Source organism: Marmota monax, unplaced genomic scaffold (assembly GCF_021218885.2).
Source record: "Marmota monax isolate L192 unplaced genomic scaffold, Marmota_monax_Labrador192_F-V1.1 WCK01_AAM20220418_F8-fsc00035, whole genome shotgun sequence".
Taxonomy (NCBI): Eukaryota; Metazoa; Chordata; class Mammalia; order Rodentia; family Sciuridae; genus Marmota; species Marmota monax.
In genome coordinates this window covers 7260148-7283216 of record NW_026691961.1, presented here as the reverse complement: position 1 = coordinate 7283216, position 23069 = coordinate 7260148, and the positions used below count along the sequence as shown (strand labels likewise).

The 23069-nt window shown below is 43.4% G+C and overlaps 1 protein-coding gene across 5 annotated transcripts in view; it reads left to right on the top strand.

Moving 5' to 3' along the window:
* The window catches only part of Snx29 (sorting nexin 29), a 389328-nt gene that overhangs the window by 32563 nt on the left and 333696 nt on the right, over nucleotides 1–23069 (top strand). For 4 of the 5 annotated variants that reach the window (XR_009226515.1, XM_058578345.1, XM_046440643.2 and 1 more), the window contains exon 4: nucleotides 9646–9770. The exons of the other annotated variant lie outside the window; for it this stretch is intronic. Coding sequence is in view for 3 of the 4 variants with exons in the window: in XM_058578345.1 (XP_058434328.1) it covers nucleotides 9646–9770 (125 nt within the window). In the remaining variant the exon portion in view is untranslated. The remainder of the gene's footprint in view (nucleotides 1–9645; nucleotides 9771–23069) is intronic. 5 annotated transcript variants of the gene reach the window in all.

The window sequence follows — 23069 nt, the reverse complement described above, 5'->3', positions numbered from 1 at the left end:
CAGGCTGTGGGGTCTGGGGTCTGAGTGGACAGTGAGGATGGCCTCTCGGCTCTGCTCAACCTTTGCATCTGTGGTGACTTGAAAATGGCTCCTTATGAGACTGCACTGCTGCTGTGTTGTCAACTGTTTTATGAGGGGAAGGGCCCTGATTTTATCTCTTCTACATGTTTTTCATCCCTTTGGGTAACTTAAATTAATGACCCAGGAATTATCTACTTTGTGTGTGTGTGTGTGTTTGTGTGTGTGGTCCTGGGGATCAAATCTAGGGCCTTGCACATGCTAGGTAAATACTCTGCCATGAGCTACACTCCAGCCCTATTTCCTTCCTCCCTCCCTTCCTTCCTTCCTTCCTTCCATCTTTTTCATTCTCATATGATCATTTACAAATGAAACACACACACACACACACAACACACGCAGAGCAGAAATGGGATCATGTGTAATATTCTGTACCTTTATTTTTTTTTCTTAGCCTTCTCCTGCTGAAACACTTCCAAGTAATAGTTCTAACAATTCTGTTTTAAAGGCTGCAGTCTATTGCAGAATAAAGGTGTCCCAGGAGGAGTGCTGCCTGCGAAAGAACACTGACCTGTCGCAGTTGTCACTACTCTGGACAATGAAGCAGTAGCCAACCTAGCACCTTGCCTTGTGCACTGAGGACTTGCTTTCTTCTGTGTAGATGTCCCGAGCTGGGTTGCCGGGTCCCGGGGAAGGGTTTCTAGCTTTCTAAGTGTTTCTGGCAGCAGCGCTTGAGACTCCTGGTTCTTTCTTTCTGGTGATAATCTTCAGCGTTCTGATATTTTGTCAGCCTGGAAGGTGAAAAGTGGTAGCTCACTGCCACTTCAATTTGTATTCCCTCGATTGCTGATAAATATCAGTATCTTTCTAAAATACGTGTCTGTTGCCTGGATTTGTTCTTTTGTGCAAAACTTCATGTTATTTACTCATTTTCTTATCATTCATCCCTTTGTCGTCTGTGTATTATGGCAATCTGTTCTTTGCATGGCAGACATTGTTTTCCAAGCATCCGTCTTAGTAAACATAGGTCAGGGATCCGTTGTATTCCCAACTGGGAAATCTTCATGTGGTAGACTTTTACATTTTCCATTTTTTAAAATTTTTCTTCATTTTAGACATACGTGACAGTAGAGTGTAACTTGACATGTTACACATACACGGAATACAACGTATTCTAACGAGGTCCCATCTTGTGGTTGTACGTCATGTGAACAGGTCGTTTCTTTACTCACCGTACACCTACCTGCCTGCCTCCCGGCTTCTGAGTTGTCAGTATTGTTAAGATCCTCTCCAGTGTGAGTTTGTGCATGTGGCCTTTTTTTGTTTTATTTTTCTTGGTAAGATTTCTATTATTTACAGTTAGACTTTTAATCCATCTGGAGTTTATGTTCATATGACCCATGGGATAAGGCACAAGTCCAGTTTGACTTTCTCCTAGGTGGGTGCAATTTTCTCACAGTTCCTTTGGCTCTTTATCTTTGAGCTATGATTTTCTTAGTGCAGAGGTGGGATACCCTGGATCAAAGCATGGAAGCCTGATTGAGAGCCCAGGGGCTTGTCTGGTCCTGGTGGCCCCGGCCCAGCAAGGGTGTGGGAGGCCACTGTGCGCCAGGGCTATCAGGCAGAGGGGATGAGGTGCCTGGCCTGTAGCCTGCAGCACCCTTGCTCTGTGTGCCATTGCACCCAAATTACGGCAAATATTGCATAAACGGAGAGGAATTTCTCACCCAAGCCGGCTTCTCCTCCTTCAAATGAGAATCACACCATTTATACGACTTGCTTTTTTGTAACCTGCTTCTTCATTTTTAATTAACTTGGCTATATATTACAGGCATTGTTCTAGATCAGTAGATAACATAATAGAGCAACTTAACCATTGTGGCATCTTTATGTGTAGCTAAGAAAGAAAAATCAATGCCGATTTTAATTGTATAATTTAATCAATAATGAGGCACACCTGATTTCAGAGACATTAAACTGCATAAGGGCTGGAAAGGCTTCTTAGGGTCAATGAAATGTGGAATCTCATTGTTTTTATTTTATTTCTTAAATTTTTTTTTGTGGTGCTGGGGATTGTACCCAGGGCCTGTGAATACTGGGCAAGTGCTCTGCCACTGAGCTTCAACCCAGCCCTGTCTCATTTTTTTAAATGCCTGCATAACATTTTGAATATTGGGAATGCCATACTTTTTTTTTTTTTTTTTTACACTATTTCCTTGTTAATGGATGTTTGGGTTATGTCTCCTTTTGTTTTTGTTCTTGCCATTGTAAACAGTGCTGCAACAAACCTTTTTGTGAATACATATGTGTCGGCCTACTATAGTGCTTTTGTATGAGGTTTATTTAGTTCAACTTTTAACTTGGAGCTTATGGTAGATCCACATACAGTTTTAGGAAATAATGAAAGAGTAACTCTATTTGCCCTTTAGCCAGTTTCTTCCGAAGGTAACATCTTGCAAAAATCCAAGGACAGTTTCTCACATTTCTATGGTTTTGTTGGGTGCAGTGATAATCCCAGCTACACAGTTCAATCCCCAGAGCCACAAAAAACCCAGAAACACTTGTGTGTGTGTGTGAGAGAGTGTGTGTGTGTGTGTGTGTGTGTGTGTGTGTGGTCCTGTGCAATTTCATCTTCCGTGTAGTTCTGGTTTCTCCCACCAGTGGGGACACAGCATGATTTCCTCACCGCAGGAGCCTCCTGTTGTCCTTTTATAACACACCTGCATCCTTCCTTTTTCCTTCTCTGTTCTCAATTCCTGGCAACCACGCACCTGTTCTCCATTTCTATGTGATTTCAAGAATAGTATATAAATGGAGTCCAACAGTATGCAGTTTTCTTGGATTGGCCCCCACCCGACTCTGCATAGTTCCCTTGGGATTCATCTAGGTTGTTGCATTTATCAATAGTGTGCTCCCTTCTATTGCTGAAGACGATTCCATGGCTATTTCATAAAAAGATATTCAACTTCCTATTAGCCAAGAAAGCAGAGCAACACTAAAACACAACTTAGGACTAAGGACCTAAAACCAATCGTAGTGTGCGAAAGTGTGGCTGCACCATAGTTTGATTAATCATTAGTCCCTTGAAGGACATGTGGGTTGTTTTTGAGGTTTGGATATTACAAATAATGTGGCTAGAAACGTGCAGGTACGTGTGCATATGTTTGCAGAATATATGTCTTAATTTCTTTGGAGTAAGTACCCAAGAGTACCTCTGCCTGGCTGTATGCTATTTGCCTAGTTAGTTCCCACCAGCAGTGCATGCTGTGGGTGATCTGGTTCCTCCACATCCTTGCCAGGGTTGATATTGGCATAGCTCACTGTGGTTGTAACCTGCATTTCGCTAGTGATGCTGAACATCTTTTCTTGTGCTTGTTGGCCATCTGTATATCCTCTTTGGTGAACCGTCTGTTCATGTCTTGCTCATTTTCTAATTGGTAGTGCTTTTATTTTTATAGGGTAGATTCCTAGAAGTGGGATTGCTAGGTCAAAGGGTATGGGCATTTCAAAAACTGTACTGCCAGATTTCTTTGCAGAAAAATGTAGCAGTTGCTATTTTTATCAACAATTCGTATTTCCCTATACTTGCGAGCACGGCGATTGGTGGTGTTTCAGTGTTGCTCTGCTTTCTTGGCTATCAGGAGGTTGGTATCTTCTTAGGTTTATTGGTCAATGCTTTTCCTCCTGTTACGTTGTTCACCTTCCTAGTATTTTAGTTTTGAGTTGCTTATCTTTTAAAAACCCATTTGTAGACCCTCTCGATGGGGTGTGACTGTTAACTCTTTACAGTTGTGTGTGCTGTAAATGTTTTCTCTCGTGTGTTGTTTATTGTTTCATTGTTTTTACAATATCTTTCGTTGTGTTTTAAAATTTTATGTGATGAATTCTATGAACTGGTTAGTGTTTTGGGTTCCAGAGTATCCTGTCCTCAAGTTCCTCGGGGCAGGAAGAATAATTTTCTCTCTTATTGTTACACATTTACTTTTTATACACTTAACATTTTTGTTTGATCTCGATCCCTCTGGAACTGAGTTCCATCTGTGCTTTGAGATTAGAGGTTCATCCTTATTTTCTTTCAGCTCCTGGCATCAGCACTGGTTGAATAGCCCATTCTTGCCATCTGAATGGAAATGCTCCTGTTATTTTAATGTTTCCACTTTTTTTTGTTACTGGGGGTGGCTCTCAGTGCTGTTCCATCACTTATTTTATCTCTGTCCCCCAAAAGACTCTGTGCCAAGTCCTTATTGCAATTGATTGGGATTGTATTAAATTTATACATTAATTTGAGAAGAATTGACATTTCTTAAAATAAGTTTTTTTTTTTTCTTCAGGAAAATGATGTTTCTATTTTTTATTTTTCCCTCCGGTACTGGGATTGAACCCAGGGGTGATTTATCATTGAGCTACATCCCTAGCCCTTTTTAGTTTTAATTTTGAGACAGGGTCTCCCAAAGTTTCTGAGGCTGGGCTCAAGCTTGCTATCCTTCTGCCTCAGCCTCCTGAGTTACTGGGATGACAGGTTGTACCACCACATCTGGTAGTTTCTATTTATTTTTGATCTTTATATCCTTTAATAAAATTTTATGCCCTTCTTCATTTAGGGCTTGTATTTTTCTTGTTAAAAATGGTTTATTTTGCCTTTGTCACTATTACTAGTGAAATTCCTCTCCCTCATTTTGTCTACCTAAAACAATTACCTTTTTTTCCCTACATGTTTTTATTGGTGCATTATAGTTGTACATTAAAAAAATCAACTTGGATGTCAGTCTTTTATTGCAGTATTTTAAAATTTGTGGGTTAGAAACACTTTTTATATCTATTTGTAGGTCTGCTTTTTTTCACTTAACATTGTAGCTCAAGCTTTTAAAAATGTTTTTTCCATTTCTGCATGCATTTTAAATAGGTGCATGATTTTTTACTCAGTACAACCTTTAATCCATATTTGTTCATTCTTTATACCTCCGGGTAGCAGTATTTCTGGTTCTTGTGGCATGAATACTTTTTTAAATGCTTGTTTTAGAAAGTTCAAGAAAGTGTGAAGGCAAGAAAAACCTGACCTATCTTCTTTGACCAGTGGCTCTTCATGTTTTAACATAATTCCCTTCTGAACTGTGTATGTATTTAGCACAGTTGAGAACAGTCTTAATATACAATTTTATATCCTGCTCATTTTTTGTTTTACATTATATTATAAATGTTGCATATCGTATAAAGCTCTTGGTAAATGTGTTTAAGGGCTAAATAGCATTTGATTATAGGATGTGCTAACATTTGTTTAACCAGTTCCACAATTATTAAATATTTAGGTGGTTTCTAATTTTCCACTAGTGTAAATAATATTTTTTAAAAAATATTTCTATTATCTTTATCTTTTTATCTACCTGACTTATAGATTATAGTCTAGGATTGATTTCTGTCAGTGAAGTTCATGGGCAAAGTGTTTGAACATTTTTGCAAACTTAATTTTTAAAACATACATGTAGGCCATGACCCATTTCACATGATTGTCATTTAGCAAGGCTAATTGATTATTATACCATCTTAAATCTGAGATGTGGCTAATGCTGTTAATTGGATGAGTTTTATGGGTGCTACAGACTCCATTCCAGGTAACAATAGAGGTTTGCGAAGATCATCTTATTCATTTTCATGCTTGTTCTTCGTTTTCTCATAAAGGTCCCACTAAAGCTGTAACATAGTGAAAGAATCAATTTGAAATATGCTCTTCCATCACTAGAGACAGTTTATAAAAATGCAGCATTTAGGGCTGAGGCTGTGGCTCAGTGGTAGAGCGCTTGCCTCACATGTGTGAGGCATTGGGCTCGATTCTCAGCACCGCATATAAATAAATAAATAAATAAATAAATAAAATAAAGGTCTATCAACAACTTAAAAAAAATTGCTGATCCTGCCTGCTGTTCTAATATTTACCATATAAACTACAGGATTCTGAGGATTTTTTTTTTTTTTTCCTGGTGCTGGGGATTGAACCTAGGGCCTCGAGCATGTTAGGTGAGTGTTCCACCACTGACCTACATTTCCAGCCCTTTTTTAAACTTTATTTTGAGTCAGGGCCTTGCTAAGTTGCCCAGGCTGGCCTTGAACTTGCTGAGGCTGGCCTCAAACTTGCAATCCTTCAGCCACAACTCCTTGATTACAGGCATATGCCACTGCATCTTGTTCTTAGGAATCTTATAAATAAATTAAGGTCGCTGGTTGAACAGTCTTGGAAATACAAGACATTGATCATGAAAACAAATGCTTGCAGAATCTTAGCAGTAAACTAGTTGAGTTCCAGCAGTGTCCTGTGATGCTGGTGTTGGTGGACAGTTTTAAATTCAGCAGGAGGAAGTTATAAATAACTTTACTTCCTTTACTTCCTCATCAGATTTTTCCTGAGCACTTTCAGGAAAGTTTTTCATTTTAAATGACTGTATTGAGTTCTAATTTATATACCACAAAAATTTACCCCTTGTAGTATACAATTCAATAAAAATTCAATAAATTTATTTTTTAGTAAATTTATAGAGTTGTGCAACATCCCCACATTTGCAGCATCCTCCTAAATTCCCTTGTGTCAGTTTACACCGATCCCTGATCCCAGTCCCAGCCCTAGACAACTACAAATTGCCTTTTTTCCTATATGTTTACCTTTTCAGGACATTTCATGGGGTCATACAGTGAATGTTTTTTTGGGGGTCTGTTTTCTTTAGCATAACATTTTCAAGGTTCATGCATGTAATTGCATGTATCAGTACTTTATTCCTTTTTGTTCTCAAATAGTATTCCATTGCATGGATAGGCTGCATTTTATTTATTTATTCATCTGGTAAATAACTGTATGACTGTATGCATAAAAACATGGAGTGATTTTTGTTGACAGGTGCTTTTTAAAATTTTTTTTAGGTGTTGATGGAGCTTTAATGTATTCATTTATTTATATGTGGTGCTGAGAAATGTTTTAGTTGTAGCTGGATATAATATCTCTATTTATTTATTTATTTATTTATTTTTATGTGGTGCTGAGGATCGAACCCAGGGCCTCACACATGCTAGGCAAGCACTCTACCGCTGAGCCACAGCCCCAACCCCTGACAGGTGCTTTTTAAACATTAGAATATTCACTGTAACTAAGTGCCCTGCTTAGTTAAAAACATTTCAATTCATTACCTTGAAATGGAGGTTGATATAAAATACCATAGAGGCAGCCAGCCTGCCACAGTGAAATTAAAAGCATTTGGCAGAGAGCATTCTGGGAAATAGTAGGGACTGGACTGAGCAGATGAAGAAACATGTGAAAACAGATGCTTCTTTGCTTTTGCAGGGATTGTCAACTAACTGAGCAAAGACAGGGAGCCATGGAAAACCTTGGGTGACAGACATGGTTATAGATCAGTGCCTCCTTATTATGCCTGCCACAAGCTAAGGGAAGATCTATAGGCTTGGGCAAATGTGTCCTCCTGGATCTGGTTTAAAAATTACATGACATCTTCTGAGATGCATGTCTTACCAAAATGTACATCAAGTCCATAATGTGCGTCCATGATGGGAGGCCCCTGAGGGGAGGGGCCATTTGGTCACATTCTCCATAGTGCAGCAGAGAATAGATGCCTTAGAAGTCAGATCATTGACACAGAGAGTTGCAAGAGCTGACATACAAGAATGAGGAAGCACTCAGGAAGGGGACACTTGAGAAGTATGGAATGACCAGTAGGCACCAAGCTCAGGTAAAATGAGGAGGAACACCGGGGGCTGGGAGGGTGTTGGAAGGAATGGCTCCCGCAAGGCTGGCATCATGATGTGCTCCTGTGTCCACCTGGGTTTTCTGTCATGTTAGCTTGGTTGTGAGTGGGGTGCATCGGGGAGGCAGTACTGATGTGGACCCCAGTCCTCAGGGACTATTTGTGCTCTTCTGCTGGCCTGCATTCCACTCCCCATGAGTGCCAGGTTTTATCTAGAGCTGCAGGGCAGTCACTGACCTGTGCTTTGGAGCCAAGCGAATTGCCAGGGGTTGTTAAATGGATTGTTGTATTTGGAGAGGTTTGTTTAAAGGTAGAGACTTTTATTAGTTACAGAGGAGCCTAAACACAGTCCAAGTTTGGTTGGTTGTTTTTCCTGAGATAGGACTTATGTTTTGGCCCCATTTTTTGTTCCTGTAGAACTTAGGGAGTTTGGTGGGTGTTCTAGGTTTTAGGAAGCCCTCAAATATAGGTAGAGAGACTAGCAAAAGTACATCTAATGTTTGAGTGATATTTTCCCAGCACAGAGGGTTGTGTCAATGTGGGGTAGTATGTCTTCCGAGTTAGAATGTCCTGTGGGGGTGTGGTGGATCAGCTTGTGGGGTGGCCTGTCTTTTAGATCTTGCCACTTGTTGTGCATTGTCTCTGAGAGGTCACACAAGTGTCTTTAAGCCTTAGTTTCTTCATGTGTAAAATGGAGATAATAATACCTGCCTCACCTGTGTCATAATTTGGATAGGAGGAGCTAGTGAAATAATAGGTATGAAAATGTTTTGCCACCCACAGAGATAAACAAGTGTAGCATTATTACTTCAGGTGTGGTAGGGAGCAGGAAATCCTTGTGGTTAGGCAGAGTTGAGCCAGGTGGTAGTGGCCTCAGGACCTTTGCACTGGGCCCCTCTCTCCAGTCTGCTGTCTCTAGTCACGTCCAAGTTGTAACTCAAAGACCACCGAATCTGTGTGACCTTGCCCCATCCCCACCTGCCTTGTCATCCTGTTTAATTTTCTTCTGTGTTCTCATTAACTGAATGGACTGGTTAGCTTATTTGTTAATCTCCTCTTCTAGCATGGCGTAGATGCGGTAAGGTGTGAGACCTTTGTATTCTGAGTCTAGACAGAGCCTAGCACATGGGAGATATTCAAGATTTCTTACCCTTGTTTGCATGAGCAAGTGGAAGGGTTTTGAAGGCCTAAGACCCAATTGGGTAGTGGCCCAGGAGCCCTTTGAGTGTTGCTAAGAATTGAATGTAGTGGCTCTGACCTTATTTCTCTGTAGACACGTTCCCAGATTTCCCGTTTCTAAATTCAATTAAATGTGCAGTAATTGTAACTTAATTGAAAAACTTGCCACCTCTGGATCTGAGTTCCCAATGTAATCTCATAACAAAAATAAAGAACAAGAATCAGAATTCATGTTTTTTTTTTTTTTTCTCTAAGTAACAGGCCATGAAATTACACAATGTTTCCAATTTGGTAGGCTGGTGAATCCAGGCTCTGAAAATGTAATTGTGTTCCTTCAACCACACAGTGATAGGAATTCTAGTTGGAACTTGCCAGTTGGATACAATGAACGCCCCCCACCCCCTTCACATCCATTTGATTTGTTTTTAAATGGGCTGGATTTCTCCTTCTTCTGTGTGCAGTTACTATGTATTCAAGAGTCTGATGAAGGTGAGGAGGGTCAGGGACTTCCTGGAGTTCTGTGACACCAACATAAACGGGTGTGTGTGCACGGAGTGGCCCGGGTTTCTTACCAGGCCCCCTGCCTTACCTCCAGGTGTCTTCTGTTTACCTGCACGAGGAGGTTCACACCTGGGGCTCACTCCCCCCCCCCAGAGGCTGGGCCCCCTGCCGGCTGCTCCCTTCATAAGGCCTGGTTCTCCCGCAGGGTTACCTGTCTCTGCGCCCAGCTGGAAGCTGTTCTGCAGCATGGCTTGAAGAGGAGCCGCGGATTGGCGCTTACAGCGGCGGCGATCAAACAGGCAGCAGGCTTCGCCAGCAAGACGGAGACAGGTACTGCTCGGCCTCCTGAGGCTGAGTCTCTCCCCTCTCGCTCTTATTTATTGTTAATAGCAGGCTAGGAGGTAGTTGTATGGAACTGCCCTGTTTGTGCAGAAATCAATGTCTTGTTTGTGGTGGCGTCTGGCGTGTTAAATGAAGTCATCCTTTGTGCAGAAATCTCAGTGCCATGTGTTCCCGACTCCTCTGGGTTCGGGGGCCGGCAGCCAAGGTGACTATTTCAGCAATGTGGTGTGACAATTGCTGAGAAATTAATAATCTGTTTTAATTTCATGCATGGGGATAGCGTGGCATTTCATAATTGTGTCTCCAACAGCTACAGAAACCGCACAAGTCTCTGAACTGAGTTCTATAGCTCTCATCTATTTTAATGTTATCAAAACACGTCCCCAAGCATTAGGGATAAGGCCAGTAATAGTAACTGGCTGTGGACGTGGGCCTTTGGAAAGGCATACAACTGGTGCTCAGAGCTTCGTTGGTCTTTGACAAAAGTTAATTCCTCTGCCCTCACACCAACCCCAGGAGTGGTAGGAATCTCAATTGTGTCCATAGTATGCATGAGGTCACTATTCCCTAGATCAGAAATTGGAAGTGGATTGTGCCATATAAAATGGCCTGTGGTCTCTCCCTCCCACAACTTTTCCCTTTACTGCTTGGGATGGAACCCAGGGCTTGGTCCTTGTTAGGCAACTGCTCTATCCCCGAGCTACCCCCCAGCTACCCCCCCTACCCCCCCCCCCGCTACCCCCCCACTCCCCCCATTTCAGAGGGCATGTTTTTGCCAACCCTGCTTGTGGCTACCACCTTGAATTCCTGCATCTTCCTTGTCCCTGTGCTAATGTTAATGTGGCATGTGGCTCCTAGGGAGAGTGTGTGATCTTTGCTAGTTCTTTTTCACAGCAGAAATTCAGCTGGTGTGTTGAGTGGTGGTGTCTGGAAATTCGGACTGCCTCCTGGCCTTTCTCTCCCTCCGTGGCTGTCTTTTTCTTTTCCTTGAACTCTTCAGCTAATCTCTGATTCTCCTTGTTCATCTCCCCAGTTGCTCCTTTTCAGAAACAAATGTGGTTCCTGTTAGGTTCAGCAGCCGTCTTCGAGGGGTATTTCTACCGAGCTCCTAAGCCCCCCTTCATCACAAGTCCGTGAAGGAGGGAGCCTGTTTAGAGAAAAGCCAACCTTTCTTAAACTGTCACCTTGGGGACATCTGAATTTTGGAGAGGACGCAAACTGTAGCAGTGGCAAAGCCAGGATTTGCACCCAGGCAGCCCAGTCTTCCCCCCCCCACCCCCCTAAATACCCAGATTTAATTGCACCCGAGCTCCCCATGCTTGAGGCAATTATCTTATTCATTAGTTTTTCCTGGGCTTTGGGTGAAGGACCCTGGGCCTTATGGAAAGGTGGTACCACAGGATGTGCCCTCTGGGCATCTACTGACTTTGCCCTCACCCCAAACTAGGGGCCTCAGGCTTTAACGAAATCGCTGCCAGCTGCTGTGGCCACCTGGGTGTCAACCTCAGTGGTCTCTCAGTGGCTTTATCTCTGGGATGCTGCCCCAAGCCTCTGCAGCGGGGAGGCTGGATGTTACAGGCTAGTTGCTGAGCTTTTCTCAGAGACCGAGACGCTTGCTGGGCCCTTGTATTTTCCCCTTCTTTGGTCTTCACTGACCCTGGGGTTGGTTACCATGAGGCTCCTGTCTGCCTCCACCAGGTGAGGGCAGCTGCTGTGCATGGCTAGGCAGCTCCAGGCTGTGAGGGCAAGCCTCCAGTGACCTTGAGGAAGTTCCTCTCTGAGCCTTAGAGGCTGCCTCTCCCAGAGGTTGTTGGGAGGCTTCATCGAGAAGCTTGTTCTAAAGGCCTGGTAAGTGTTGAGCCCGGTGTCCTGCTCTGCCCAGCACTTGACCTCCAACCTCTCCTCGTCCCAGCCTCCCTCATGGCACTGACCATCTGTTCATGGTTTGCTCCTATGCAGACTAGAGCCCTTGCCATTTTGTTACTTGGCCTGATAAGAATTAGGGAGGTGCTGCATGTTTGCAGGGCATCTCTGGCCTCCCCGCCTTACCTGAGGAGCCTCCACCTGCACCTGGGAGTGGGGCTAGGCAAAGGCACTGCCTGTTTTCTGCTGATGGGGGTGTGCTGGGCAGCTTTCCACCAATTAGAAGCAGCGCCAATTAGAACAGACCAACCAAGCTTGGCCTGGGGTGGCTGCCAGCCTCAGGGGCCGAGTTAATTAGCCATTAGCTGGCCTTCGCAGCCCTTGCTGATTGAGACCTCCTCCCTTCTGGGAATGCTGGATTAAAATCCTCACACAGGAGGCTGGCTGGTGTTCCAGCTGCAGTGAGTTGGGAATGATCAGATCAGTGGCTGCTTGTGGCTGTTCTTCAAGCCATTGGAATAACACTTTCAGACCAAGGAAGAAAAAGAAATCCAAAGAGGACAGGAAGGAAGGGGCCCTGCTCGCTTCCCTCCTGCTGGCCGTGGGACCGGGCATCTTATGTAGCACGGTGGTGCAGACACTGGCTCTGCAGTCAGGCAGCAGGGTTGACATCAGTGACTTGTCACATAGGAGCCCTCTGGGACATGTCTCTGAGCTTCTGTTTCCTCGTGTGTGAAATACAGTGATCACAGGAGCTGCCTCTCTGGGCCTGGGGGGACTGGGTGAGAAAGTTCTAAGCCCCAGGCTGCCAGTGCTGCCGGGAGGCTAAGGTGACAATGACTTTCCAGGAGATCGGGTCCCTTTTTTTTCAGTGATAAAACCATGGTTCAAATGAGTTAATAATTTGCCCAAATTCCATATCTGGTAGAGACAGAGCTGAGGATTCCCACCCAACTCGGATGGACTCGGAATTCCTGGCTCTCCCCAGCTCCCCCATCTCTGATAGCAGGCTGATGCCCTTTATCACTCCCGCATAGAGTGCTGTGGCTCAATTAACCAAAAAGTGACAGAAAAAATAATGGTGAACGAGCCCATGATGCTCTTGTATTAACTGTTTACAGAAGAGGCACACTACCTTTTAAACTTTTTTTTTTTTTTTTTGTACCAGGGATTGAACCCAGAGGGTGTTTAACCATTGAGCTATAGGCACAGCCCTTTATATTTTTTATTTTGAAATGGGGCCTCACTAAATTGCTTATGTTCTCACTAAGATGCTAAGGCTGAATGATCCTTCTGCCTCAGCCTCCTGAGTTGATGGAATACAGGTATGTGCCACCATACCTGGCGAGGAACACTACTTTTTTTTTTTTTTAATCTTTAATTTTTTTTTTTTGTGATGCTGGGGGATCGAACTTGGTGTCCCACATGAGCCAGGCAAACGCTCTACCACAGAGCCACAACCCCATCCCAGAACACTACCTTTTTAAGAGGAAAAAGTTGAATCTCAAAGTAATAACTGAGCAAAATGATATTGTTGACAATCACGATACAGGAGGTAATGGGAGTGCCTGCTGGGGGCACGTCGGCATTTGGACCTCTGGGGTTAGGGTATGTGGAAGACTGGGTTTAGGGACTCGTGCTCAAATTGTGGCTATTGTTTAAAAATCGTGGAATTTTATGTTGAATTATGCGTCTGTAGCTTTTCATAGGCTGCAGTCTGTGACTCTGGCCCCACACGGCACTGGTGACTTTGGCTGAAGAATGCACCTGGCTTTGTTGGTGGGGCAGATGTGCTCTCGTTCACCAGTCTCTCTCTACCTTTTCCAGTGCCCTGGAACTTGGGACAGAGCAGCGTGGGCTGCCACTTGAGCACAACGCTGCTGTTTCTCTTGTTAGAATCAAGAGGAAAATACTTCTTGCATTTTGCTATTTACTTTGGCTCTTGTGGGATCACATTCCTAGGTAAAGATAATTTTTGAACATGTTAAGGTGGTGATTACTTGTTTTATGAGTCCTATTATCTTTCCTGTGTGCTAAATGAAGGCAAAGATGTATGTTTTTAATCTAAGTTTTGATAAATAGATCCACTCGGGTTACTGCTGTCTGGGATCAAGGACTAGAACGTGGCCAGCACCTGGGAAGCCCCTTGTGCCCTCTGTCAGTAACTGTGCTCCCTTCTCCAAAGGTAACCACTACTGAGTTCTCACACTTGATTTGTTTTGCTCGACTGCATATAACTTAAGTTTGTACCTGGTTTCTTTCATCTCGACATCGTTTTAGTTTCTGCTGTGTCATTGGTATACCAGTGGCTCCTTTGACATGACTAGAGTTCAATGTTTTACAGTTATTCTTCTGCTTTACTGCGGGTGCCATTGGCACCATTTCCAGCATGGGACTATTATGACTAGTGCTGCTGGGATGGTTTTTGTACCATTGGTTTGGTGAACATCTGTGTACATCTCAGTTGGGTCCAGGGGTGAATTTAGAGGATTCATAGACCTCGAACTTCAGTGGAGAGTGTGGTCACAGCACCTGATGTGTTTATTGGCAGTTGGTCTCATGCCACAGATGTGGTGGCTTCACATTCCTGCCAGCACTTGATGTTGTCCTGAGGGTATATAGTGTTTCATTGTGGTTTTGTCATTTCCGGATGACTAATACTGTCAATCCTGTCTCTTATGCTTATTTGACCTTCAGATCCTCTTGTGTGAAGCAGTCACATATTTTGCCTGTTCTTCTGTTGAGTTGTTCTCTTACTGACTTGTAGGAGTTCTTAAGTTATTCTAGATGCAGGTCCTTCCTAGGATACAAACACTGCAAAAATCTTTCCTCTGTAGTTTACCTTTCACTTTTTCTTAAATTTTTTTTTTTTTTTGCTTGTAGATGGACAAAGTATCTTTATTATGTGGTGCTGAGGATTGAACCCAGTGCCTCACATGTGCAAGGCAAGCGTTCTACCACTGAGCCACAACCCCAGCCCTACCTTTCATTCTTAATGATATTTTTCAGTGAACAGAAGTACTTCATTTGAGTAGTCTGATTTATCTGTCATCTTACTGATCCATTTTTGCTGTCCTGCTTAAGAAATCTTTGCTTATTTCAAAGTCATTGATCTTTTTTTTTTCTAGTTTTGTTACTTAGAATTTAATTTTTGTATATGGAATGTGAGAGGGCCACCTTTCTTTTTTTCTTTTTTTTTCCTTTCCTCCTTTATAGATACCCAGTCTTCTGAGCACTATTCTTTCTGAACTGCCTGGAATTATCACTTTGGTCATAAATCAGGTGTTCATGTATTTTTAGATAGTTTTCTGAACTTATTAGTCTATCACCCCTATGTCAATAACACCATGATTTAAGTACTATATTTTGGTGAAAAGTATTTATAACTGTTAAGTGTAAGTCTTGAATTTATTTTTCAAGTTGCTTGGCTATTCTTAGCCTTTTGCATTTTCAAATCATCTTGTCAAACCATCTCCCACACAATTCGTTGGGATCTTGATTGGGATTGCATTGAATCTGTAGATCAACTTGGGAAGAATTCACATGTTTATAATGTTGACTATTCCAATCTTTGAACATGGGGTAGCCCTTCTCTATTTAAGTCCTCTCTATTATCTGTTTTGTGGGTTTCTGTAAACATTATTTGTTAGATTTATTCCCAGAGATTTGAGATTTTCTTTTGATATTGTTACAAGTGACTTTTTAAAGTCATAAGGAGTGGCAATGAGTGTCTGTGGTCTCGGCTACTCTGCAGGGTGAGGCAGGATGTTTTCAAGTTTGAGGCCAGCGTGAACGACTTTCAAGACTCTGTCTCAAAATAGAAAACAAAAGGGCTGGAGAGGTGGCGCAGTGGTGCAGTGCCCCAGGTTCCGTCCCCAGATATATACACACACAAGTGATTTTCTGTATTTGGGGGTGGTACATAGAAATGAAGCTGCTTTTTTGTAAATTGGTCACATATCCAATAAGGCCATGTATGCTAAGGTCGGTTGCTGATTAATTATAATGGTTTATATATAGATGGTTTTGGATTTTTTACTTGTGTTTTCTTTGCAAATAGTGAATTTTATTTCTTTCCATTATTTCTTTTTCTTGCTTTATTACTCCATTGGACCTCCAGTGTGTGTGTGTTTTTTTTTTTTTTTTAATTTTTTATTGTTGGCTGTTCAAAACATTACATAGTTCTTGATATATCATATTTCACACTTTGATTCAAGTGGGTTATGAGCTCCCATTTTTACCCCATATACAGATTGCAGAATCACATCAGTTACACATCCATTGATTTACATATTGCCTACTAGTGTCTGTTGTGTTCTGCTGCCTTTCCTATCCTCTACTATCCCCCCTCCCCTCCCCTCCCCTCCCCTCCCCTCTCAGTGTGTGTTTAATAACAATGGAAATATGCCAGGTTTCTGTTCTCGCGACTAAAAGGCTCAGGGGTCCTCCAGGTAAACTGGGCTAACTGGGCTGCACAAAATAAAAAGAGACACAAATACCTTTTTTTTGGGGGGTCGGTGTGACAGCTCCTCTGACCTTAAGGGTCCGCAGGAAGAGAGAGAGAGCACACGCTGACTCCTTTTATTGAGAAGTTATTCAGATGAGTCAAGGAGTCAGGTTTCGGGGGCTGAGTCTATCTTCATGATGTCACTGTCAGCAGGTTGACTGACATCTGGGTAGGCCACACCCAAGGGCACAGTAAGAGAAGGGGACACACACACAAGGCACTTCCATGGAAGATTCTATCCTAAACAGGGCAAGGGGTTATATTACAAAGGAACAGGTGAGCATAGCTCACCCATGGGGCTGTAGCAAGACACATCCATGCACAAGACACCATCCCTCAAACCCAAGAAAGGTGGGGAAAGCTCTGCCACATTTCTGTGACTGAGCGCCTCAGCACCCAGTCGGGGAGTGTGACTCAGTCACGTGTGAGGTTGGTCTCCCCCAGAAATATGGCAATATTGCCTTATTCCTGATTTCAGAAGCAAAGCTTTATCAGATTAGAGAGTTCTCTCCTATAACTCACTGGTAAGAGTTATTTTTCATGGACAGGTCGAATTTTATCAGATGCTTTTCCTGCATCTATTGAGACTGAATTTTGCATGTTCAAACACTCTTGCCACCCTAGATCAAACCTAACTGGATAATGATGTGTTCTTTTATCTATCACTGAATTTGTGTTTAGGTTTTTGCAAAAAGTAGATAATCTTTTTATTGCAATTTCCTTGTTAATATTTGGGATCATATTTATGCTGGCCTCGTAAATAAGTTTTTTTCCCCCTATATTTCTAGATAAGTTTTTATACAACTGGCATTTTTATTCCTCAATTGGAATGATTTACTGATGAAGGAAGGACTGGAGATTTCTCTGGAAAGTTTTCCAATTATAAATTTATTTTTGTCAGTAGCTGTAGCACTTGAGGCTTTCTACTCATGTGAGTTTTGATGTGTTTTAAGGAAAATGTCAAGTTTTATTGGTGTGTAATTTTAGTACCTTCTGATCATCAATCATCTTAATATAACATTTTTTAGGGTTATGGCTTTTTAATTAAAGAATTATTAAAGAATCAATCATTTATTTTAAGCCATAGAAATGTGTGTTGTGGTATGGGGGCTGGAAGTTAGAGATCAGGTTCCGGTGTGGCCAGGTGCTGGTGATAGCTTCTACCAGGTTGCCCGATGTCCATTCCTTGTTGGAACCTCCTGGGTAGAAGGAGAGGTGGTCATGTTTTAAAACAAAACAGAAAATAAACCCCAGCTTATTAGAGTATAATTTACTCACCATCTAATTTACCCACTGAGTGTAACTACAGAGTTGTGCAGCTGTCATCAGAATCCATTTTTAGCACATGTCCATGGCCCCAGAACATTCCTTCATGCCCATTTACAGTTCTGGTCTCCATTCTTATGAGAAGTCGGCTGTGGGTCAGGTCGGTGGCCCTGCTGCCTTTAGGAATTCGTCTTTGGCTTTCAGCAGGCTTGATTGTAGTGTGTTGAGGGGTGGGTTTCTTTATCCTGCTAGGGGTTTGTTGAGCTTGGTTGTGTGTAAATTTTATAAGTCTTTATAAGTTTCAGGTAAGTTTTCCCCTCTCCTTGTGCGCATTGCCTGTTGTCTTCCCACACATGTGGCCTCAGGGTTGGCCAGCAGTGTGCGGCTATCTTGGGTCCTGGCCAGTCTTCCCGAGATGCCTGATTGAGGCTCCACATCTGGACTGCAGACTGGCCAGGGCCCAAGCTAGTCATATACCGTGGGCCAGCCTGGGCCATGAGTGTGCACCCAGAGGGCTGGCAAGGCGCCCAGGAGAGGAGAGACGAGGAGGAGCTCCGCACCAGGAAAAGCCTCGAGCCAAACTGGCTCCAAATGTGGCAGCCACATCTGTGGATGTCCCTTCTCTTCAGGGTCTTATTTCCTCAAATCTCCCCTGCTTTATAGAGGGCTTAGGCCTTCAGTTTTGTCTGAATTTGTTAAAGGTAAAAGCTAGACTTTTTTTTTTCTTTTTTAATTGCACAGGAAATTGTGATCTGTGCTGATCTTCCACAGCTGAGAGTGCTCGTGCATTGACACCTTTTAGTATCTGCCCTTCTTCGTTGCCAGATTTGCCCCTGGTGTGTGACCACCTGCATTTATTTTTCTACACATCAGGCTATTTCCACCTGATACAAAGCCTAAAATGGAACAGAGCAGGGAGGAAGAGCATGAGAAAAAGATTAACATTAAACAGGGACGAGAGGTGGGAGGGAAAGGGAGAGAGAAGGGAAATTGCATGGAAATGGAAGGAGACCCTCTTTGTTATACAAAATTACATATAAGAGGATGTGAGGGGAAAGGGAAAAAAATAAGGGAGAGAAATGAATTACAGTAGATGGGGTAGAGAGAGAAGATGGGAGGGGAGGGGAGGGGGGATAGTAGAGGATAGGAAAGGTAGCAGAATACAAAAGTCACTAGTATGGCAATATGTAAAAATGTGGATGTGTAACCGGTGTGATTCTGCAATCTGTATACGGGGTAAAAATGGGAGTTCATAAACCATTGGAATCAAATGTATGAAATATGATATGTCAAGAGCTTTGTAATGTTTTGAACAACCAATAAAAAAAAAAGAGAAAGAAACTGGAAAAAAAAAAAGAAAAAAACAATGCCTAAAATGGGAGTTTACATTGAAGTTTTTTGGTGATTGATTGATTTTTATTTTTTATTTTTTTAATGAATGCCTGCATCACACCCCCTGTTCTCCAGGGTGCTGTGGTTTGGTTTTGGTTTGGGGGTCTAGCATTCAGGCTTCTCTTTGTTTTGATGCAGAAAGTTTTTCCTAAATGTCCCTGGCTTGGGAAATGTTGGGAAGGCAGCTGTGATTATAAGCAGGGACTAGGTAGGGCTTGTGTGTGACTTGAGGGTGTCCCCAGAGGTTCCTATGTCAGGAGCCTGGTCCTCCGTGTAGCAATGTGTGAGTTCAAGAGGCTAGGTGAGTGGGCGGTCATGGAGGGTGCTGTCCTCAGAAGGGCTGAAGCAGTTCTTTGGGAACCCCTGAGTTAGTTCTCTGGGGAGTTGTTTTAATAGGTAAGCCTGGCCCTACTGGGAATTCTGACTTCCTGTCTTATAATATGACTTCTCGCTCTCCCGTGTGCTCCTATCATGATGCCATCTGCCATGTGACACAGCTAGAACCTCTCGGCTGAGCTGGCGCCAAGCTCATTGGATTTTCTGCCTTATAAAATTGTTTGCTAGATAAACATCTTTTTCTTCATAAAATAGGCAACTTCTGATCTTTCCACCATTGTAGCATGATTTGAGTTGGATAATACAGCACTCAGCCACCAGCTCCCTTAGACTTGTTCAGGGTGGGTGTGGGAGGCAATGTCCACCCGAAATTCCAGTTCCTGTGAATAAATGGTTGCATTTCTGACTCAACCAAGGGTGGCCTGGTGGAGTCCCCAATGTGTGTCCTTTAAGACTGGTTGGATTCAGGTCCTAGAAGTGAGGGCCATGGTGTCCTGTGGAAAAGCATCTCCTCTGACTTTGACAAGTGGCCAGATCTACAGCGACTGAGGTAGTGAGGGGCGGTCTGGGTTGGGGTCTGCTCTGCAGCCTGAACATGCATTCCTGTCCAGTTGTGCAGGTCACCCTGGAGATTGCAGCCCACATGGGCCATGACCTCTCCAGCATCCTCCCTTCTTTAAGATGTCTGTGGTCAGGGGTTAAGGGGTGGCTGGAGGGTCTTCTATAGTCCTGGAGGGGAGAGAATCTGGATCAGATTGGACCAGCCATAATATTTACCAGCTTTCCAGGAAGTGGTTTACAAATAGACATGAGACCCATTTCTAGCCAAAGGGAAGGGAGGAGAATTCCAGTGAGGGGCTTCTGAGAAAATTCTGTACTATTTAAAAGGAGACGCAGAGAGAACTTATTTCATGGTCTTGGGTGTTGTGTGACTGTGAGACGTTTGGGGCTTTGGCAGTGATCTTGTGACCACAAAGAGGGGCAAGTCTGGGACAAAAGGATGGCAGTTCAGAAAGATGGAACATACCTGATTCTGAGGATTTCCCTGAGCTACGGGGCTAAGCAGCTGGAGCTGCCCTGCTCTGCGTTTAATGGGTGGGATCACCCATTCCCTGACATGCCGAGCCATTTTGAGTTGGGTCTTTTTATACTTGAATTAGAAAACATTTTGAAACCATAGAGGAAAGCAAGATGACTGGGGTGGGGATGTAGAAGGCCTTTGCTCCAGAAGTGGGAGGGATGATGTGATTTCATGTCAATCTTAGAAATGATCCTGGGTGTTTTCTGGTCTTTGATGACTTGTCAGGCTTTCTTGTTTTCCAGTGGCTTATGTTGAGCATCTCCTGTGTCCCTTCCTGTTCATTATTCCATTTTGTTTCTTAAATGTCTATTCATAGGGAATGGCAATGTCTCCATTTTACAGAAGAAAAGGAGGCTTGAAGAAGTGAAATAACTGACTCCTCTTCTAGAGCTAACCCATGGCAGAGCTGGGCTTCCTGTTCAGGTTTATATGATTGTGATTCGGAAGCTCCTTCCTTTATTTGTGATCTTTCCGGAAAGAGGGGCTTCAAAGACCTTGAACCCTCACCCCCAACTCTGAATTCAAGCACCAAGTAAGGTAGGATTATGTAGAGCTGAGTTCAGTAATTTGTCCCACCTATTTTTATAAATAAAGTTTTATTGGAACACAGCACAATCATTTGCTATTGTACTGCCTGGGGCTATTTTTAGGCAGAGTTATGACCAAGGCCATCTGGCCTGTAATATGTATTTACTACTTGGCTCTTTACAGAAAAATTTGCCAACTATTATCTTAGAGATCAAAGATGGCAGAGACCTCATTATCTTTCCATTTCCCGTTCAGTGGTCTGCCGTTCGTGTTCCCCTGAGATGGTAAGCTTTGTGAAGCAGGGACGCCGTGTCTTTGGCTCCTCTTACTCCCCATCTCTTGGCATAGGGTCTGGGGATAGCCGAGCTCTTCAGTAAATCAGTCCACCTGGAAGGGAAGGGCACGCAGTGTGCACTGTCCTGCGTTTTCCGATTCCTAAGGTACCATATACCACGGTCACTCCAGAGTGCTTGCTACAGGGGAAGTGATTAATTTCTGAGGAACAAAACAAAATATAATTACAAGTGACTCAGAGACCTCTACAAAGGCCTGACGTGGAGGTAGTAGACATGATCGCCATTGGAAGCCCAATATACGGAATGCAGCCTGGAAGAATGAATTACTATCCTGGAGGGAAGAAGGAACCACTGCAGGTTCTGGCGTTTGGTGTCATGACACTGGAATTTGTTCTTTCAGCCACTCGTGTCTTCATCAGGTTACGTGTTGGCAGTCGGTCACAGGCCGATAGGCATGATTCAGAAGGTGTCGGAGATCGTTGCTATTTCTGAGCCACCCAAAACTGAAGTTGGTGTGGTGCTTGATTTGGCAGCTTTATGTCTGGGCCGAGATCATTCCCTGAGGCTCTGTCTTGAGTGGGTGTGTTTGGACACACTGGGGGCTAATCCAGGTCTCAGGACTGAATCCTCACCATGGCCCACGTTCTCGCCTGTGTTCTCTGCCTAGTGATGGCTGTGCCCTTACCCAGCTCCCAGGCAGCACTCTCTGCCTTCCTTCCAGCTTCCTCTTCCTCCTCCTCCTCCTCCTCCTCTTTGCTATGAACTAGTTCTTCACAAAGCACATTTGTCTGATCTTCTAACACCCTCTCCGTGTAGGCAGAGGGTCTTCCTTAGCAGACCCCCATGAACTTGACCTCTCTGATGGGTGTGCATTAGAGGTGGGACCCAGTACACGTGCTGGGTCATGGCTTCCATGGTTCTCTTCCCTATCAGCCCTGCCATCTTGGCTCCTTCTCTTACTCCCGCTGTATACCCAGGGCTAACCTGCAGTGGGCAGGCAGAACATGGCAACACTGCAGTTGGCAAGGAAAAATTCCCTCTTGACACGGTCCCTGGTGTCTCCCCACAGTTTAGCAGTTAGAGCAGAATGCCGCTGCCTTGTGATGGCTCAGTGCCTGTGACCACGTTAGATTGTTACATCCCTTATTTTTTGTGTGCTGGGTATTGAACCCAGGGCCTTGGGTGTGCTAAGCACTCGCTCTACCACTGAGCTTCACCCTCAAATCCCATGTTTTGAATAGCACTTCTGTTTTGAAACTCTTCAGGTCCTGTGCTCCTTTTCTTTCCGTTACCCTTCATCTCTCCCAAACCCTTACCCAGACTTCTCCTTCCCCAAACTTCTATTCTTTTTTTTTTTAATTAGGTAAAATATGCATAATCGGATCTACCTCTGTAACCATTGAAAGCATACAGTTCATTCACATTGTTTTATAAGTATCATCACCATCAATCTTCCCAAACTGAAACTATGTACTCATTAAACATGGACGTACATGAAATTCCAGCCCCTACCCCAGTGCTGGCACCCTCCATTCTACTCTACCTCCATGAACTTGACTACTTCAGGTACCTCTTTCATCATTTCCCCTTTTGTGCCTGGATTCTTTACACATGCTCAAGGTCCATCCATCATAATTTCCTTCCTTTTTAAGGCTGAATAATATTCCTGTGCATGTATTTATCTCATTTTGTTGCTCTCAGTTGACCCTTGGGTTGCTTCCACGTGTTGGCTGTTAATAGAGCTGCTGTGAACACGGGATACAGATATTCTTTATTGCTTTCAGTTATTTTGGAAGAACTGAAAACATACCAGAAATGGAATTGCTGGATCAGCTGGCAATCCTATGTTTAAATTTTTGGGAAACCACCAATTCGCTTTCCACGGCAGCTGTATCACTGTATGTTCCAGAAGCAATGCACAAGGCCCCAGTTCTCCACATTTCCACGTCCCTGCCAACACTGGCTTTTTTTTTTTTTTTTTAAATAGCCATCCTAATTGGTGTGAAGTGGTAGATCAC